This window comes from Podarcis gaigeae, assembly GCF_964106915.1.
Source record: "Podarcis gaigeae genome assembly, chromosome: 2".
NCBI lineage: Eukaryota > Metazoa > Chordata > Lepidosauria > Squamata > Lacertidae > Podarcis > Podarcis gaigeae.
This window is the reverse complement of record NC_139679.1, coordinates 7,110,962-7,131,974: the sequence shown is the minus strand read 5'-3', so window position 1 is coordinate 7,131,974 and position 21,013 is coordinate 7,110,962. Positions and strand designations below refer to the sequence as shown.

At 44.2% G+C, this 21,013-nt stretch overlaps 1 protein-coding gene across 1 annotated transcript; it reads right to left on the bottom strand.

The window, feature by feature from the left end:
• Window positions 1-3,360: 3,360 nt before the first annotated feature.
• Window positions 3,361-19,636, bottom strand: LOC310840233 (keratin, type II cytoskeletal cochleal-like). Its single transcript, XM_083729548.1, has 9 exons — window positions 18,716-19,636; window positions 14,868-15,076; window positions 8,970-9,030; window positions 8,406-8,501; window positions 7,144-7,308; window positions 5,991-6,116; window positions 5,523-5,743; window positions 4,492-4,526; window positions 3,361-4,026 (listed from the first exon to the last, which is right to left on the bottom strand). The coding sequence occupies exons 1-9, from the start codon at window positions 19,154-19,156 to the stop codon at window positions 3,800-3,802; spliced, it is 1,581 nt and encodes a 526-aa protein (XP_083585674.1). The 5' UTR covers window positions 19,157-19,636; the 3' UTR covers window positions 3,361-3,799.
• Between the last annotated feature and the right edge of the window lie 1,377 nt (window positions 19,637-21,013).

Sequence of the window (21,013 nt, the reverse complement as noted above, 5' to 3'; positions counted from 1 at the left end):
GAGCGGCAAAGCGAATCCCAAGTAGCCTTCGATGCATAGTACTGTGTCCAACAGTCAGCTGAACTTCTGAACTTCTATGCTCCAAAACTAGATATTTTATAGATGCTGGCTCAGCTATGAGCCACCCTGCGCTACATCAAAGACACATACTGGCCACTGCATGTTTTTAGCCATTTGCCACCAGACGACACATCAAAGGCAACCATCAAAGACTTTTCACAAGGGATAGAATAGGGAGGTAATAAACATAGGTAAAGGGATGTGGGTGGCGCTGTGGTCTAAACCACTGAGCCTCTTGGGCTTGCCGATCAGAAGGTCGCCGGTTCAAATCCCCACAGTGGGGTGAGCTCCCGTTGCTCGGTCCCAGCTCCTGCCAACCTAGCAGTTCGAAAGCACGTCAAAGTGCAAGTAGATAAATAGGTACCGCTCTGGCAGGAAGGTAAACGGAGTTTCCGTGTGCTGCTCTGGTTCGCCAGAAGCTGCTTAGTCATGCTGGCCACATGACCCGGAAGCTGTACGCCAGCTACCTTGGCCAGTAAAGCTAGATGAGTGCTGCAACCCTAGAGTTGTCTGCGACTGGACCTAACAGTGAGGGGTCCCTTTACCTTTAAATAGAGCCAGGAAGAGATAGACAGGAAGAGTTGACCATGTCAGATCACTATCTCATCGAAATTCTTCCAGAATAATTATCCCATAGAAGCCTGCAGTTCAGAGTGCTGGAGTTTCCTAAAGGCATTGCTTTTAACTTCATATAAATTAACAAGTGACTTTTTCTTCTTTGAACATGATGGGAATAGAGGAGGCTATCTGAAGCTCAGCGAGAGCTGCTGAGGCAGCTGCCTTGAGAATGATTCTCAACTAGACACTTTCTTTCTTTCTTTCTTTCTTTCTTTCTTTCTTTCTTTCTTTCTTTCTTTCTTTCTTTCTTTCTGACATTCCTGTGGTCTTCCTCTGTCAGGTGCAACACCCATTGTGAAGTCAGTGATGCCACAAGTGTGTACCCACATACTCAAGTTTGTCACTGGGCGAAACAGGAGGTCTCATATTGCAACGCTTTGCTTATCGCAATGCGTTATACGTAGTTGGTTTGGAAACTTCAGTTAGTGCAGAATTTGGCAGCCAGGTTGCTCACTGGAGCAAGACAATTTCAGCATACTACACCAATCCTGGTCTGACTGCACTGGCTACCAATTAGTTTCCAGGCCCAAATCAAACTGCTGGTTTTGACCTATAAAGCCTTAATGTGCCCAGGACCACAATACCTCAAGGTACTGAGGTATACTGAGGTATACCGCCTCTCTGCATTTGGACCTACCTGGGCTCTGAGATCATCCTCTGAGGCCCTTCTTCATGTGCCTTTTCCACAAGAGGTTTAGAGGGTGGCAACACAAGAATGGGCCTTAAAGCAAGTTGTATGAAAGGAGCCCCACACAGTCAGAATCGATGCACACAGCTTAGATCGACAGCAGTTTTATTACGGAGATGGCATGAAATTGGAAAGACTTCAACATAAACACAAAAGTAATACAAGTGCTGTGGTGGTTTGAGTACAATTATAGACCAGAAATAGATCTCCTTTCCTTACAAGGAGCCATCAGTCATGGAGCCAATAAACTGATATGACCCTTTTGCTTATTCCAGGTGATTCTGCTACATATTGATTATGCAAAGACCATTCTGGTGTTGTTTCCAGGCTCTTATACATAATGGCATAACATTCTGGGAAAATTAATTCACCCAAGGCCAAGGTAAAGACAGCTAAGCTGTCGACGTGTTATTGTTTTGAAAACAGCAACAAAGAACACAAAAGAATTCTACTATTTTTACTGCAAAAAACTGAAACAATTTCTTCATTTTTTCCTGATTTCTGCTTCCTAATCCCAAAGTTGTTAGAAAACCGAGAATGTTTTCAGTGAACCATTGAAACACGTTTGTCTTTGGAAGAGCATTCAAATTTCCCGAATTTTGTATAGATAGGGTTTGTGTTTTCTGCATTATTCCAGAGAAAAACCTTCCAAGAAAAATGTTCATGGACCCAATATGTTTTATGGAAACCAAAATTACAAATGACAACCCTTCTTTATTTCCTCTGGAAGGTATTTCACGTGGAAAGAATGAACATCATCCCATAATGATTGGCTTTTACGCAGCATTACCCAATCACTCTTAAGGGTAAAACTAAATATGGAAAGGGAAATCCACTACTTGATTTCCAGATTATATTTTAATGACTACATTGAGGGGGGAACTGAATCAGGTTTACAGTGTTGAGGGAAGAGGTGTAAGCCTTTTGCCTTTAACATTTGCCCTGCAACTACCCCCTCCACAAGAAAGTATTGTTAGCTATAGAAGGAAACAAGCCCACAGGTCCCCATCCCATTAATTTGTCACAAGAGACATACATATTATGCCCATTATTTTCAGAAAGTAATGAATTGCTTTTATTAGGGGACAATTATTGCATTTTAACTTCAATGCCTACTTTATGGCAGATGTGAAAATTGAAAATGTACCGTATTTTTCGCTCTATAAGACGCACCAGACCACAAGACGCACCTAGTTTTTGGAGGAGGAAAACAAGAAGAAAAAAAAAATTCTGAATCTCAGAAGCCAGAACAGCAAGAGGGATCGCTGCGCAGTGAAAGCAGCAATCCCTCTTGCTGTTCTGGCTTCTGTGATAGCTGTGCAGCCTGCAATCGCTCCATAAGACGCACACACATTTCCCCTTACTTTTTAGGAGGGAAAAAGTGAGTCTTATAGAGCAATAAATACGGTACTTAAAAAAACATATGGTTAGCCAATGAAAAGCACAGTAAATGGTAATGGCAGACCTGCATGATGCACAGTGAAATATATAGAATAGACAGATGCCCTGTGTGTGTTCTCCAATCCTGATACCTATGGAGAACAGATCTCACATCTTTTGATAGTCAGAGTGGGAGGAAGAGTAAATGGCAGAGGTATTACATAACTACACCAGTGCAATGCATGAGTGGCAATGAAGTAACTAAGAATATCAGTTATATTTTCATATCGTAAATCTGAATTCACTACTGCATGGCAACCCTAGCAGATGCAGCCCCATCTGTGCTATGCATTTAATCAGTGTTGTGTCACTGTGGACAGTCATGGCTTTCCCCTGGAAACTGTGTTGTTGTTTTTTTAAGGTGCTGCGAGCTATTAGGAGACACCTATTCTCCTCACAGAGATACCAGATGGGTTTAACAAGCAACCCATCTTCCCAGGGAACTCTGGGAGTTCAGGGAGGGCCACAGTTCAGCGGTAGAGAGTATCGGCTTTGCATGCAGAAGATACCAGTTTCCACCCAGATAGGGCTAGGAATATCTCCTAACGGAAACTCTGGAACTGTGGATGTAAAATTTGCCATTGAGAAGCTGTTAATAAGCACTTTAGATCACTTGTAACGTCTGGTAAGAACTGCTGGATCAGGAAGATCCCACGATGAAAATGCAAGCGATGTTCTCATTACTTCATCTCTCATGCATTGCATTGATATACCTGCGTAGATCTCTCTCATTTCTCTCTCCATCCCACTCTGTATTTCTCCCTTCCAGCTTGTTCATTGAGTGGGACCCATCACTCTTATGTCTAGTTTGCCCCTGCGAGTCAGCCTTGCCTAATTTGACTACTTCCATGGATGAGGAAACTGGTGGCCCTCCAGTTGTTGGACTTCAACTCCCATCAGCCCTCATTGCTGGCCATGCCGGATGGGAGTTGGAGTCTAGCGACACCTGGAGGACCACAGGTATCTCCACCTCTGACTTAGCCGAGGACGCCTTTAGTTCTGGTAACTCTTTCTGGTGGTGGAGGTTTTCGACACAATCTTCATACTGGAACTGCTCCCCCGGGCTGAACCAATGCTCCCAGATAGCACCTTGCCACCAGCAGAGGTGAAACTGCTGCCTCCAGTGCTGAGGCCTCCTCCGTAGCCAAGGCCAACGCCGCCTGCAAGGCCCATGGCACTTCCACCGCCGTAGTTCATGCCTCCAGATGAATGGACCACAGCTGCAAGGGGACCAGAGGAGAAGTTCAGGGTTCATGGATTAAAACATCTGCGAAACATCAAAGGCATAAAGAATTCCACAACCTAATACAGTGGCACATCGGGTTATATACGCTTCAGGTTACAGACTCCGCTAACCCAGATATAATGCTTCAGGTTAAGAACTTTGCTTCAGGATGAGAACAGAAATCATGCTCCGGCGGCGCAGCAGCTGCAGAAGGCCCCATTAGCTAAAGTGGTGCTTCACGTTAAGAACAGTTTAAGGTTAAGTACGGACCTCCAGAACGAATTAAGTGCTTAACCCGAGGTACCACTGTATTTCTGTTTTGATACAATAACTATGCATTTCTTTGGGTATATTTTTTGAGGCTGACAAAACATTTGATCCTTTATTTCTTTAGATCAGTGGTGAGAGGTAATTAATTAGAAGATTGTGAGTTTCTGTGATTCACTTGCTGATTACTTACAGATATTTACGGCGCCAACTCCCTCTCCAGCAAGCCTGTTAAATGAGAGAGAAAAGGAAATCACTTTAATTGTTATGACCCAGCAGCTTGGGGGAAAATAGCAGTGGTTCAAATGCAATTCTGCAGAGCTAATAACTGCCAGTAGGATCACTGTTCTATTCAAGAGCATTAAGGCATTGGCAAGGCTTTAGTTTTCGGTGCTTAGAGAAATCCCACTGGAAGCTGCAAACTTCTTCTCATAACTTGCTTTCCATGTGTAGGAAATGATTGCTAGAATGAGACAAGCAATCCTATCTTTTCCCCATCACCACCACAACAAAGTGATAGAGCAAAATGGTCTTTGGAGATGTGGTATCCCAAGGGTTGTGTCAAGGGGCTGCTTGGCAGAGAGTTGTCTGGTGGGGGCCCAGAAGCCACAGGTGCAGCTGCCACCTTCATTTTCCAAACTGAGGCCATGGAAGTTCCATTTTCCAATGGCAGTGTGGGTTTAAAAAAAATGGCAGCTACCACAAACCCATGGGAGCATTCTTAGATTGGAACTGCAAACACCAACCAGAACAGAGGCCTCAGCATCAGCAAGGGACCCAGTGACCGTGAAAGGATTCCAGGTGGTAATGATAGGCACCCTCCTGCTAAACCTCTTCTCTTCCCAGAAGGTTGACCAAAAAAATTGCTTTAGCTTTCAGAGCCCATCATCATAATGTAAACATTGTATCTGGGACCAATAGTCAACAGACGATTATATTAGATATGTGTGTTGTAGTTTTGACTGCTGTGGAGTGGTCCTCTAGGTGTTGTTGAACAAAAAATTCCATCATCCTTGACCACTAGCCAATTTGGTGGGGACTGATGGGAATTGGAGTCCAATGACATTTGGAGGGCCATCCCTGGGCAATACCTTGGTTGGCAGGAAGTCTGGTGGAGATCAAAGAGGAGGGTGGGGTCTGTCCACACCAAGAGAGGGTCTTTTTCCACCAGCAGTCTAGCGGTGCATTTCACACTTTACCCCAGCCCACTTGGGTTCCACCAACCTGCTCTCCTCCCCTTCCAGCAGCTTCCTATAGGTGGCAATCTCAATATCCAGGGCCAGTTTGACGTTCATGAGCTCCTGGTAGTCCCGAAGCTGACGAGCCATGTCTGCCTTGGCCTTCATTAGAGCCTCCTCCAGTTCAGCCAGCTTTATCCTGGCATCTTTAAGGGCAAGTTCTCCACGCTGCTCTGCATCGGCAATGGCTGCCTGCAGGCTGGCACACTAGGGGGAAAAGAAAAGGCAATGTTCTCAGCTCGGAGCAACTTAGGATAATTTAATTAGAATTAAGTAAAATATCTGGATCCACGGTATTGTCATCAGCAAAAGAGGGCATTTGAAGACTGGTACAAAAAAAGCTTACTTTACTTCCCTCTAAGTCCACCCCCCACATAGCTGCCATTGCCCCTTGCCAGCCTTGCCATGAAATACTCCTTTAGTTGAAATTTTCAGCAGCCCTGCATGGCAGTACCTGTTTTTTCACATTGTCGATCTCGGAATGGAGTCGTTGGATCATGCGGTTCAGCTCAGAGATCTCAGTCTTTGTATTGCGCAGATCATCTCCGTGCCTTCCAGCAGAAAGCTGCAATTCTTCATACTGAGAGTCAAAAAAGCAGGGAAATTATTTAGATTACTGAAGTGCAAACTTTGATGGAGGCAAACATAGGGTGGCCACTTTTAAATTACCAAAAAGAGAACAAATGCATCACCCCTTCCTCAAAAGAAGGAAAAAACTCCAAAGAGGAGAAAGGAGGACACAGATTTGCATAAAATGTGCACATGTATATACAGTTACAGATAGGTAGCCGTGTTGGTCTGCCATAGTCAAAACAAAAAAAATTCCTTCCAGTAGCACCTTAAAGACCTACTAAGTTAGTTCTTGGTATGAGCTTTCGTGTGCATGCACACTTCTTCAGATACGTATCTGAAGAAGTGTGCATGCACACGAAAGCTCACACCAAGAACTAACTTAGTAGGTCTTTAAGGTGCTACTGGAAGGAATTTTTTTCATGTATATACAGTTATACTTTGGATCTCAAATGGCTTAGTTGCCAAACATTTCGGTTCCCAAACGATAAAAAACAGGAAGTGAGTGTTCCAGTTTTCGAATGATTTTTGGAAGCCAAACATCCGGCCTGGCTTCTGTGGCTTTTGATTGGCTGCAGGAAGCTCCTGCAGCCAATTGAAAGCCGTGTCTTAATTTTTGAATGGTTCCAGGAATTGAACGGACTCTCGAAGTGCATTCTGTTCAACAACCAAGGTATGACTGTAGATGTAAATTTAGACATAATTTATACAGGTCAAATAGGCACACAATACAGCTCCCCATATTGGGAAGGCTGTGAGTAGGTCTGCATGCCTGCTCAGTCTGCTGCCCAGGTGCTCATTGGTGATGGGCAACTTCAAGATCCTCCATGTTTTCCTTTCTTAGGGTTCTTTATCTTTACATGGAGTTAGATCAGACAGCCTTTCAAACAGAGGATGCTTTGAGGTACAGGAATATCCTCCAACAGCTCTTCAAATAGGGACTGTCTTCTGTAAAAGTAAGATACTCTAGATACATGGCTTTAGAGCCCTGGCTCCTCCTTTCAAACCCATTTCCCCAACACTTAAGAACTACTCACCTTGCTTTGATACCACGATTCTGCCTCAGCCCTGCTTCGGTTGGCAATGTCTTCATACTGAGCCTTGACCTCGGCAATGATGCTGTTCAGGTCCAGGTTTCGGTTGTTGTCCATTTGGAGAACGACAGAGGTGTCAGAAATGTGGGCCTGCAACTGGGCTAATTCCTACATGGAGAAAAAAAATGAAGAAAGAGGGCTTACCAAGATGAAAGACTCCCACATCTCTACCACATTCAAGCACTGGTCCACACTGAGCAAGGAAACTTCGCAGTCTGAAGCTTATTTCAGAGATGGGGAACCTTTGGCTCTTCAGATGTTGCTGGACTCCAGCTGCCATCATCCTAGCCAGCATGGCCAAGGGTCAGAGATTATGGGAGTGGTAGTCTAGCAATGTCTGCAACCCTGCTTGAAAGAAACACGCCCAATTCTTGCTAATATTGAGGATGCAGTCACCTCAAGAGACTTCCTTGGTGCTTGGTTGGTTACATGTCAGGCCTAACTCTTTGTATTTTGTCTATCCATTCATCATTCAGTCCGGATTGTATTTTATTATGGCATCTGAGTGACATATTAAGTAAGAAACAGTTTGAATTAAGCTGGATTCTGCTAATAGGTTCCAATATTTCAGTAGTGAGCAAGCGGTACACTTCTAGGGCAGCTTCTCTAGCGGAACAGCAAAGATGCTGCTGGAAAAATTGCTCAAATGGTAAAATTGATTGATCTGTGCCGGATTAAGCCCTGTGGAGGCCGGATGGCAGTTGAAATTGCAGCCCACCCCCGTTGTGCGCATGCTCTACTGGGATAGCATTGAACTAAGAAAGCTTGATTTCAATTTTCTTTCAAGATCAAATCGAGATTATTTTGATCCGTTGTCTCAGGGGCCCTAAAAGGCTTGGGGCCAATATGCTGATGCCTACACAGCCTATTGGTACTGGGGAATCCTGTGGCTTTCCAGAAAATGCTAGACTCCAGATGATATCAACCACAGCTAGGGTGGCCAATGGTGAGGGATGATGGGAGTTGTAGTCCAACCATATCTGGAATGCCAGATGTTTCCCATCTCTGACTTAGACTTCAGCAGAGTAGTATAGGATTGAGCCACAAGGAGCTGGTTAGGATGCCATCTGGGTCGAGGCCTAGAGACTGAACTTGTTGGTAGCAACCAATGCTTGGAGATGCAAAATGTCAACCAGAGCTGGTTTTGGTTCATGTTGCTACAGTCTTCTTTCTTTCTCCCTGAAAAGATTAGAAGGTGTTCTTACTTCTGCATAGAAAGCTCTCAAGAAGTTGATTTCATCAGCTAGGGAATCCACTCTGGCTTGCAGCTCAACCTTGTTCATAAAGGAAGCATCCACATCCTGGAAAGAGAGAAAAAGATCAAAGGGCTGAACACCACAGCAGATGTGAGAGCCAAAATGAAACCACAAGTTCCCCCTAAAAGTACAAGGGTTAAAGCATGCATTCGTTTAAAGGGGTGGCCCCATCACTCTGTGCCAAATGTGCTGAAGTTACTGTTATGTATTCAGTGGTCTGTGTTTGCCTGAGCTTGAGTCTGGACTAAGGATTCTGAGCTCTTTTGTTCTGATTTGATACAGGATGTCCAATCACAGAACGTTTCAGGATTGGGGCCTCTGCCATTGGCCCTTGAACTCTGAGTCGTGATTCGCAACTTGGAAGTTTAGACAGCCAATCACGTTGGGAGTGGGAATGGCCCATGCTTTCAGAAATTTATATAAGCAGTAGCTTTGCCCCTGTTTCCAGTTATGTAGTTCAATCAAGGTTCTTGCTGTTATCAACTGTGTCTTGCCTCATGGAAACCCACTCACCTTCTTGAGCACCACAAAATCATTTTCTGCACCTGTGCGCTTGTTGATTTCCTCTTCATACCTGTCGGAGGGAGGGGGAAAGTGAGTGACTCATTACCGCTGGATGAGTGGGGGGGAAAGACCTTCCCACTTTTTTCACAGAATTCTTTAAAAAGTCTCCCATCGCCTTCTGGCACCTGCCACAATAATCTTTGGCTCTTTCACCAGACTAAAGTAGATGGATGGAACCCATGTGCAAAAAAAGTAGGCACATCCTTGTTTGAAGACTCATATTTGCTGAAGTTAAGAGGAAAGTTTACACAAATTCCAAATTCAGCTTAAGTACTTAAGATTCTCACTTGATCAGACCAGTGTCCATATAGCACAGCATAAATAGCCATTCATTTGCCTCCAGCAAGCCCACAAGAAACCCCCTCAGTTGTTTGTCTCCAACATTTCTGCTATATAAGATATACTGCCTCTAAGCATGCAGGTTCCATTTAGGTAATATGACTAATAACATTTCATAAACTAATCTTCCTGTGCATTTGTTCACATCCTTTCAAAACATTTAAAGCTAGCAGCCATCAAAATGCTAGAATTCAAATTTTATTTTAGAATTTCACTTTGGAAATTAGGCTTTGAGGAATGCTTGGTGTGAGAGGGGGATAATGCTTAACTCTCATTTATGAGCTTTCAGGCAATAATGTTAAGTATCAATTTGTTGACATAGTCATAGGGGCGGGGGGTTTTCTTTGGTGCTCTCTAAAACCCCAGATCCAACAGTTGGGAATGCAGGCTGGTGTGACTTCTCAGGCCCCATAGCTTAAAGAAAGGGGCTACTGGAGTGCCCCAGGGCTCAGAAGCAGGTGAGGCCCTAGCCCCAACCCGCCAATGACACAGGGACCAGGCTGAACTCGGAGCATCTATGGCGGCTGTCTTGGGGTAGGATGCTAGTAAAGAGCAAATTCAGACAGAAGACTTTGGGAAGCACTGGTTGAAGCACGGGTAGGGGTAGGCAAACTAAGGCCCGGGGGCCAGATCCAGCCCAATCACCTTCTCAATCCAGGCCATGGATGGTCCGGGAATCAGCGTGTTTTTACATGAGTAGAATGTGTTCTTTTATTTAAAATGCATCTCTGGGTTATTTGTGGGGCATAGGAATTCGTTCATTATTATTTTTTTCAAAATATAGTCCGGCCCACCACATGGTCTAAGGGATAGTGGACCGGCCCATGGCTGAAAAAGGTTGCTGACCCCTGGGTTGAAGGCTTTGGGAAGGACACAGAGTGTGTGGGATGGTGGTGGTTTAGACCTGCAATGCCTGAGGAAGGGAGTGGAAGGCTGTAAGAAGAGCTAACACCGCAATAAACCAGAATTACTGTCTTCTCATCAATCCTGGTGACAAGTGCAGCTCACGTTCAGGCCTATTCTCCATGCAACCCCAGATCAAGAGGCATTCGATGTGCTGTGCCCCTGTTACATGCCCACAAAGAGACTCATCCTCAAAAACAGAGAATTGTGAGCCCTGAAGTGTCCTGGTGTTTTGGCTTTTGGCCTTGGTTGATGTTACGTCTTTCTGAAGGAATTCAAAAATGAAAACGCCCGGACTAGTTTTATTGACTTTACTTTGAGGAGAGGCCAAGACCAGTCTGCCCTCACCTTTCTTTTCTTGAAACCTTGCCAAATACGAAGCGGCCAGAAGGTGCAGCAGAAACAGTCCCTTTCTGGGAATGCAGTTTTGGCATGTGGGTGGCTGTTATGAAAACAGGATGAAATGGGCAGTGGGCCTGATCCAGCTGGTTCGTCTTAATGCCATTAGTTCCCTGGAGCCAAGCAATGGGGAAAGGCCATTTGACAACCTCTAAACCCCCATGAAAGAGGGGTGTGTGGGGGGGTGTCTGTTCATTCCATATTCATCTGAATACAGGCTGCACATTAATCTGGTTTGTATAAAACTTGAGCGTGGCCTATAATTGGGCTCTTGCAAGTAGAGAAGCTGTGATTTAAGCCCATCTCTGGACCCATGCAGAACTTTGGTGTACTTTAGTGGTTTTTGTAAAAGGATCACCCATCATGTCAATTGTGAAACGAGTGCAAAATTTGCATTTGATTTTTAGATTGTAAAAAAGCCAAACAAAAATACATTGGATGGTGCTGGAGATTTAAGAGATTCCTTTCAAAACATTTTCATTTTAAGGTTGTGACCTCTATTGGGGGACAGCTTATATTTGAACCAATACTCTCTCTCTCTCTCTCTCTCTCTGTGTGTGTGTGTGTGTGTGTGTGTGTGTGTTTCCCTATATATAGTGATTATGATTCCTTTTAAACCATTCTTAATGTTGTATTTTAACCTGTTGTGACCTGCTATGGGAAGTTAGGGCGAAGAGTCGGTAATAATAATCATCTTACAATTTCCCACTTTCCTTGCCCAACATAGCTTCCTTCTGAACCTGCTGGAACTTGGGTGTTCAGCAATTTAATGATATACATATATAAAAGAATTTGGCATTTGGCATTTTAGGAAAAGCATCAAAGAAATCAAGCTCTGGAGCCAACTGAAGATTCCCAGGTAAGATCCTCCCTCTGTTGTGTGGGCAGGTAGTTCCCAACCTGGCCTGGTCACGTTGGCAACGCTTCCCCAGGTGGGATTGGACAACTGACTGAGGTAGGCGGAGACCTTCAGGTATCCCACCTGAGGGAAGGCAAAGCCAAGCCTGTGCTAATGGAACTGCATAGGGTCCAGGGGGCTGTGTGTGACCACGCAAAGGGCGCCCCCCATTTAATGTGGGGAGCGGTCAATGTGGGCAAAATCAAAACTTTCCTGCACTTCTTGTTCTCTCCCGTCTTCTGCCATTTTCATGGCCTCACCTAAACCAAGGGACCTTCTACTAATGTAGATAAAAACAAGGCAATGAAACTAGATCCTGTCATGGTTTGCAATAAATGTCTGTTTTTTTGTTTGTTGAAAACATTATTTTACTAGTTAGTATTCTTTTTATTTTGAACTGCAAATGGTGGACACCATAATCTTTTCAGTGTTTAGGGCATGGGTAGGCAAACAAAGGTCTGGAGGCCGGATCTGGCCCAATCGCCTTCTCAATTCGGCCCGTGGATGGTCCAGGAATCAGTGTGTTTTTACATGAGTAGAATGTGTTCTTTTATTTAAAATGCATCTCTGGGTTATTTGTGGGGCATAGGAATTCGTTCATTATTATTTTTTTCAAAATATAGTCCGGCCCACCACATGGTCTAAGGGATAGTGGACCGGCCCATGGCTGAAAAAGGTTGCTGACCCCTGGGTTGAAGGCTTTGGGAAGGACACAGAGTGTGTGGGATGGTGGTGGTTTAGACCTGCAATGCCTGAGGAAGGGAGTGGAAGGCTGTAAGAAGAGCTAACACCGCAATAAACCAGAATTACTGTCTTCTCATCAATCCTGGTGACAAGTGCAGCTCACGTTCAGGCCTATTCTCCATGCAACCCCAGATCAAGAGGCATTCGATGTGCTGTGCCCCTGTTACATGCCCACAAAGAGACTCATCCTCAAAAACAGAGAATTGTGAGCCCTGAAGTGTCCTGGTGTTTTGGCTTTTGGCCTTGGTTGATGTTACGTCTTTCTGAAGGAATTCAAAAATGAAAACGCCCGGACTAGTTTTATTGACTTTACTTTGAGGAGAGGCCAAGACCAGTCTGCCCTCACCTTTCTTTTCTTGAAACCTTGCCAAATACGAAGCGGCCAGAAGGTGCAGCAGAAACAGTCCCTTTCTGGGAATGCAGTTTTGGCATGTGGGTGGCTGTTATGAAAACAGGATGAAATGGGCAGTGGGCCTGATCCAGCTGGTTCGTCTTAATGCCATTAGTTCCCTGGAGCCAAGCAATGGGGAAAGGCCATTTGACAACCTCTAAACCCCCATGAAAGAGGGGTGTGTGGGGGGGTGTCTGTTCATTCCATATTCATCTGAATACAGGCTGCACATTAATCTGGTTTGTATAAAACTTGAGCGTGGCCTATAATTGGGCTCTTGCAAGTAGAGAAGCTGTGATTTAAGCCCATCTCTGGACCCATGCAGAACTTTGGTGTACTTTAGTGGTTTTTGTAAAAGGATCACCCATCATGTCAATTGTGAAACGAGTGCAAAATTTGCATTTGATTTTTAGATTGTAAAAAAGCCAAACAAAAATACATTGGATGGTGCTGGAGATTTAAGAGATTCCTTTCAAAACATTTTCATTTTAAGGTTGTGACCTCTATTGGGGGACAGCTTATATTTGAACCAATACTCTCTCTCTCTCTCTCTCTCTCTGTGTGTGTGTGTGTGTGTGTGTGTGTTTCCCTATATATAGTGATTATGATTCCTTTTAAACCATTCTTAATGTTGTATTTTAACCTGTTGTGACCTGCTATGGGAAGTTAGGGCGAAGAGTCGGTAATAATAATCATCTTACAATTTCCCACTTTCCTTGCCCAACATAGCTTCCTTCTGAACCTGCTGGAACTTGGGTGTTCAGCAATTTAATGATATACATATATAAAAGAATTTGGCATTTGGCATTTTAGGAAAAGCATCAAAGAAATCAAGCTCTGGAGCCAACTGAAGATTCCCAGGTAAGATCCTCCCTCTGTTGTGTGGGCAGGTAGTTCCCAACCTGGCCTGGTCACGTTGGCAACGCTTCCCCAGGTGGGATTGGACAACTGACTGAGGTAGGCGGAGACCTTCAGGTATCCCACCTGAGGGAAGGCAAAGCCAAGCCTGTGCTAATGGAACTGCATAGGGTCCAGGGGGCTGTGTGTGACCACGCAAAGGGCGCCCCCCATTTAATGTGGGGAGCGGTCAATGTGGGCAAAATCAAAACTTTCCTGCACTTCTTGTTCTCTCCCGTCTTCTGCCATTTTCATGGCCTCACCTAAACCAAGGGACCTTCTACTAATGTAGATAAAAACAAGGCAATGAAACTAGATCCTGTCATGGTTTGCAATAAATGTCTGTTTTTTTGTTTGTTGAAAACATTATTTTACTAGTTAGTATTCTTTTTATTTTGAACTGCAAATGGTGGACACCATAATCTTTTCAGTGTTTAGGGCATGGGTAGGCAAACAAAGGTCTGGAGGCCGGATCTGGCCCAATCGCCTTCTCAATTCGGCCCGTGGATGGTCCAGGAATCAGTGTGTTTTCACATGAGTAGAATATGCCCTTTTATTTAAAATGCATCTCTAGGTTATTTGTGGGTATAGGAATTCGTTCATTCCCCCCCCCAAAAAAATATATATATATATAGTCTGGCCCCCCACAAGGTCTGAGGGACAGTGGATGGGGGCTGCTGGAGTTTGGGCCTTCAGAAGATTCCCAGCCAGGCTGACTTTTGACATGTGACCAAAAATAAATAAGATTTTCATCTGACTGAGATTTTGCTTCACATTTAGAGCATCAGCAGTCAGCTAAGGAGATAGCTAGTAGGAGAAGACTGACAGACTCCTTTTCATTTGTCTATTTTACAATCTTTTGCCTTCAGTCAGATTGCTGCAGTATGTGCAAGTAACCTGAAGCAGGGGTTTCAGTGTGGCTGCCCCTGTTGTGGAACAGCTTCCCTCTTGAAAGACACCCACCACCTGCACTTTCCAGAAACAACTGTGTTCCAACAGACTTCCCTAACTGGATAAACTGGTCTTTGTCCCGAGTGTCTAATTTGCATTGTCTTCTTTTAAATGTATCTGCTGTTGTTGTTTTTAACTGATTGGGGGTTTTTTTGTTTGCTCTTTTTAACTGCACACTGCCTTGAGACAATTGTGCAGAAGCCAATTTATAAATTAATTGTGGTTGTCATAGAATTGTAAATGTGAAAGAGACCCCAAGGATCATCTAGTCTAACCCCCTACCGTGCAACAAGGATGACAACAATAATTATCTTACAGTACCCACCTTATCCTGAAGTCCTCCACTGTATCCTCCATGTTCTTCAATTCCATTTCTAATTGTGGTCTCTGTCCCAGAATGTGATCCAGCTGATTTTTTAGACCACTGATGTATGACTCAAATAAAGGTTCAAGGTTACGCCGGGTGATCTTTTGCTCCTGCAAGAGGCTCCATTTGGTCTCTAGCACTTTGTTCTGCTGCTCCAGGAAACGGACCTGAATGTATCCCACCAAGAGAGAAGTATGTTGAATGTTGGCATCGTGTACAGACAAAACAGAATATGGGTTGCTAATCTATACCACCATCAAAGGAGGTAATATCCTGAATATCTTTCCCTTCTATTTTTAAATAGATTGCAAGAAATTGCCACAGCAAATACTTTACATAGAAAATGTACAGGAAGCTGGCAGTTGTACCTAATGAGCTAGTATTAATAGCAGCTCAAAGAGTGGTTAGTATCAAATGATTCAGAAGGTCCAGGAGATTTGCAGATGGTGGATAAATGGAAAGATATAGGAATGAAACCGGGAAGTGTTATCTTTTGACACATGCATCTAATTGTGTCTATTGGTTGCTTAAAAAAAAAAAAAGGATGGTGAATTTTCTGTGGATTATGATACATCATCAATTGTGACTTTTATATAATAAAAGCAAGTTTGGGCTCTCAGCTGCCGGTAGGCACCAAGCAGTGGAGTCTGATATCTTGCACAGCTACCTGGTCTTCCAACTACAACCTCCCTCTTTATTCATATTCTCATTTTTTCCTAGCAATCCCATGCTAAATTCTCCTTTACTCTCACATATTGCACAAGTGGGTAAAGCATTTTAAGAGCTTGAGCTATGAACTGGAAGCACCTTGTTCAAATTTCATCATCTTTAGGTCTTTCTCACAAGACAAGCAAAAGCTGAACTCTATGCAAGGTACACAAAGCTATCTAAACATTTTCCATTGACACAATGTGTTTCAGCTGAAGAACCAGACCTTCAGAACCAGACATGATCTTGCATCATGTGCCAATGCACTGCAGCAGGAGAATGGAACTGGATCCAACCACAGCAGGTGTGAGGAGCTTTTGGCATTTTGGATGTTGCTGAAATACAATTCCCATGATCTGTGGCCATGAGCCATGTTTTCTGGGGCTGACGGGAGTTCACCAACATCCATAGTGTCCTCCACACTTCAGCTACAGAAGACCCTTGAAAGCTAGGGAATCCTGCATCTAATACTTAAGTATCACCACAAATCAAATATATGTAAGATCAAATCAAATATATGTATAGGAGGCTAACTCAAAAACACTCAAATGCAATTATTTGAGGGTGGTATGAATTTCCTCCAACCAGCCAATGAATGAAGGATAACAATTCGGGGAAGGGGCTGGTGTGGAGGCAATCCAAGTTATTTATTTAAATTTAATTATGATACTATTTTTAAGCATGCCAAGGTGATATACAATAAAATCATTAAAACATCACAGCTATAACATTATCCAGTTATAAAATCATTAAGTCCAGAACAAACGATCAACACAGGAATGAGGGACTCTTGTCAATTTCAGCTTCGCTCCCTTATTCCAAGCTTAAGTTCAGTTCTACACATTTCCAAATCATTTTGTGAATTTGTTTTTAAAATTCCCACTTGAAAATCCATCAACATTTCAACACAAATTTCTCTTTACGTACACATTTTTGTATGCATTTTCCCTTAATAAATGCATTTTGCAAATCAGTATGTATTTCAGTGCACATTTTTGTACACATTGGAGAACTGCATTGCAAAATGTGAAGGGCAGCAGTGTTCCAGTTCGTGTAACTGTTTCAGAAACTGCAAAACGTGGTACGTTTGCCATTAAATGCAAACTAAATTGAATTTCTCCCCCTATCCCTATCAATTCGCTGAAAACACTTAATGAAACAAATGTGCTTAGAGCAGGTGATGAAATATCAGGGTTGTAGCTGCCTGTCTGATTTCAAAAGGAACAGTGTACCAAATTACTGGTGCCACTATGCTAACAACCTTGGTTCACGTTGAAACTGAATGAGTTACTAAATAAATAAATATTTTGCTGGTTCTAAGACACTGAGGATCATAAGCGACTTGGTGCAAAAACTTTGGTTTCTTTAGTCACACATTTTTAAGATCAGTAAAATATAAACAAGTGAAATTTCTCTCCATGACCTAATGTTCTACCCCCCCTGATTTAGCTCCAGCTATTGACTGGTCCTGGGACATGGGTGGTGCTGTGGGTTAAACCACAGAGCCTAGCACTTGCCGATCAGAAGGTTGGCGGTTTGAATCCCCACAACGGGGTGAGCTCCCATTGCTCGGTCCCTGCTCCTGCCCACCTAGCGGTTTGAAAGTACGTCAAAGTGCAAGTAGATCATAGAATCATAGAATCATAGAGTTGGAAGAGACCACAAGGGCCATCGAGTCCAACCCCCTACCAAGCAGGAAACGATAAATAGGTATCGCTCTGGAGGGAAGGTAAACGCGTTTCCGTGCACTGCTCTGGTTTGCCAGAAGCGGCTTTGTCATGCTGGCCACATGACCTGGAAACTGTATGCCGGCTCCTTCGGCCAATAAAGCGAGATGAGTGCTGCAACCCCAGAGTCGGTCACTTTTTATTGACTGGTCTTGGGACACAGGTGGTGCTGTGGTCTAAACCAGAGTCTAGGGCTTGCCGATCAGAGGTTCAGCAGTTCAAATCTCCATGAAGGGGTTAGCACCCATTGCTCGGTCCCTCCACCTGCCAACCTAGCAGTTCGAAAGGGCGTCATAGTGCAAGTAGATAAATAGGTATCGCTCTGGAGGGAAGGTAAACGCGTTTCTGTGCGCTGCTCTGGTTTGCCAGAAGCAACTTAGTCATGCTGGCCACATGACCCAGAAGCTGTACGCCGGCTCCCTCGGCCAGTAAAGCGAGATGAGTACCACAACCCCAGAGTCGTCCACGACTGGACCTAATGGTCAGGGATACCTTTACCTTTAAGCATCCTTAGTGGAAAACACATTCCCACCAACGAAAGAGGATTTACTTCTTTTTTAACATGTGTAGTCATGCTTTTAAGTTGCACAAAACAGCTTAAATATGAATGCAGCCCGTGAGCTTCCCTGCAATTTCCAAACAGGTAACACATTTAGTCCTATCATGTCTATTAACGAGGCACAGCTACTTTTGTGTGTGCCCATTCCTTTTGGAGATGCCTTTTCAAATGTCTCTAGTGTGTACACACATGCACTCGTACCCTTTTTGCTCTCTCCACCAGGTCTGTTGAAGTTTAGTCTCTGATCACAGGGAGGAGATGCTCTTTTCCCAGCCTGATGTCCTCCTGATATTTTGGACTACAATTCCCATTAGACCCAGCTGCCATTGTTCATAACAAGGAATAATGGGATTTGTAGTTCTTCACCATCTCTGATTAACCACCAGGAAGTGATCCAAGGTGTGAGAGCAAGGATGCTCTACATACAAATCGGTTTTCAAATGTAATCCTTTCCAGAAGATGGTTTGAGTTCTGAAACGTTTGAAAACTGAACAAACAATATGAAAGCCTCAATATGGAAAACTCAGTACGGAAAACTCAATACGGAAGATGCATGGCATGTTCGATTTCTGAGACGTGTTCAAAAACCGAAGCAATTACTTCTGTGTTTACGGCATTTGAAAACCAAAATTTTTGTCAACAGAGACTTTCGAAAACCGAACTACCACTATACACGGATGTCTCTATTTCTAGCGATGAAATGTTGGTAGGATATAGTAAGCAGGGAAAGAAAACAGCTGCCCTATATTGTCAGTAGAGCTTGTTTAAAAGTAGCGTAAAATTTTTAGAATGGCATCCAGAGAGAAACTTACCTTATCAATGAAGGAGGCAAATTTGTTGTTGAGTGTCTTGATCTGCTCCTTCTCTTCCTTCCTCACCTTCTGGATGGTGGGGTCAATCTCCAAGTTAAGAGGCGCCAGGAGGTTTGGGTTAACGGTAACCTCATGGATGCCACCAGCGCCAGCTCCATAGCCATAGCCACCACCACCAACAATCCGGTACCCAACTCCTCCATGGCCTAATCCATAACCATATCCAGATCTGGCAGTAGTACGGTAGCCGCCCATGGAGATTCTTTTACTTGCTCCAAAGCCATGGAGGCTTCTGCTGCCAAAGCCACCACTGACACGTCCAATGCCTGCACCACCACCTCCCCGGGAGACCGAAACCGTGCTGAAGCTAGTTCGGCTACCTGGGATAACAGCTGAAGAGGTGCTAAAATTCTTAGAGACTCTAACTGATTTTTGAGCCATTGTTCCTCCTCAGGGCAAGAAGGGGAAAGAGAGAGACAGAGAGAGATGAGACAAGACTCCTGGACAGCCAAGGTGAAAGGATCCTCTGGGATGCTCACGCGTTTCCCCTTTTTATCTCATTGGAGAGCTGGGTTTGGCAGCTGGAGATCACAGGTAATTGGCCTGAATTAATCTCTTTGGCATGTCTGGCATGAGGCCTTTTCCATTATGTTGTACCTAACGTAATGTCCTGACGACTTGTAAAATCAAGAGGACTTGTAAAACCAAGCGGAATTTTCTAACCCTGTAGTTTACAGTGCTGGGGTTTCCTAAAGGCATTGCTTTTAACTTCATATAAATTAACAAGTGACTTTTTCTTCTTTGAACATGATGGGAATAGAGGAGGCTATCTGAAGCTCAGTGAGAGCTGCTGAGACAGCTCCCTTGAGAATGATTCTCAACTAGGCACATCTTTCTTTCTTTCTTTCTTTCTTTCTTTCTTTTTGACATTCCTGTGGTCTTCCTTCGTCAGGCGCAACACCCATTGTGAAGTCATTGATAGCACAAGTGTGGACCCACATACTCAAGTTTGTCACTGGGAGAAACAGGAGGTGCTCATATTGCAACGCGTTGATTACCGCAGTGCGTTATTCGTAGGGCTCCCTCTGAAGATGGTTTGGAAACTTCAGTTAGTGCAGAATTCGGCAGCCAGGTTGCTCATCGGGGCAAGACGGTTTGGGCATACTACACCAATCCTGGTCTGACTGCACTGGCTACCAATTAGTTTCCAGGCCCAATTCAAACTGCTGGTTTTGACCTATAAAGCCTTAAACGCCTCTCTGAATTTGAACCTACCAGTGCTCTCTGAGGCTCTTCTTCACGTGCCTTTTCCATGAGAGGTTTGGAGGGTGGCAACACAAGAACGGGCCTTTTCTGCTGTGGCTCCCCATTATGGAATGCTCTCCCCAGGGAGGTTTGGCTGACTCCTAGTTACATATCTTTAGGTGCCAGGTGAACAGGCCTTTGGCTGATTAACATCTGGTGCCCTTCTGAATGTGTTGTGGAAGGTTGCCTTTGAAAGGTTGCCTTTGTTTTTATTATGTATTCTGTGTTTTTGATACTGTGAATTTATGTTATGAACTGCCCTGAGATCTACGGGTATAGGGCAGTACAGTGGTGCCTCGCAAGACGAAATTAATCCGTTCCGTGAGGCTCTTCGTATAGTGGTTTTTTTGTCTTGTGAAGCAAGCCCATTGACAGCTTAGCGGATTAGCGCTATTAGCGGTTTAGCGGCTTTTAGTGGATCAGCTGATAAGCGGCTTAGCGGCTTAGGAAAAGGGGGGGGAAAGGGGTGGAAAACCCGCAGGAACTCGCAAGACATTTCGTCCTGCGAAGCAAGCCCATAGGGAAATTCATTTTGCAAAGCGCCTCCAAAACGGAAAACCCTTTCATCTAGCGGGTTTTCCGTCTTGCGAGGCATTCGTCCTGCGGGGCACCACTGTATACATATGAAACAAACAAAGAAATGGTAGCCCTGACCAGAAGAATTTCCACGCAATACAAATGCGAACCTCTAAAGCCCAAGGACCTTCTAAAACTGTTCTTGCAGCCAGAAACCTTGAGGACTGAGATCTTCTGTGAAATGTCTCCCCCCCCCCCACTTCTGGGTAGGGAGGCTGTGACCCCATAGATGTGTTGTTGGGCCCCAACTCCCATCAGCCTCAGTCAACAAGGCCAATGGTCAAGGGTGATGAAAGCAGTACTCCAACATCTGGAGTCCCACAAGTTCCCCCATCTCTGGTTTTCTGCACTCTTTAGAATAGGCATCCTACTCCGTTGTGCTTTGCACCCTTTCTAAGCAGCTACCCTGCTTCCCAT

Bases quoted from the DNA above. Each gene is read 5' to 3' on its own strand.
- LOC310840233 (XM_083729548.1), bottom strand. From the start codon at position 19,156: ATGGCTCAAAAATCAGTTAGAGTCTCTAAGAATTTTAGCACCTCTTCA. The intron at 15,077-18,715 runs GTAAGTTTCTCT...GGATACATTCAG, and splicing joins TTGCCTCCTTCATTGATAAG to GTCCGTTTCCTGGAGCAGCA. The intron at 8,502-8,969 runs GTGAGTGGGTTT...CTCTCTTTCCAG, and splicing joins ATTTTGTGGTGCTCAAGAAG to GATGTGGATGCTTCCTTTAT.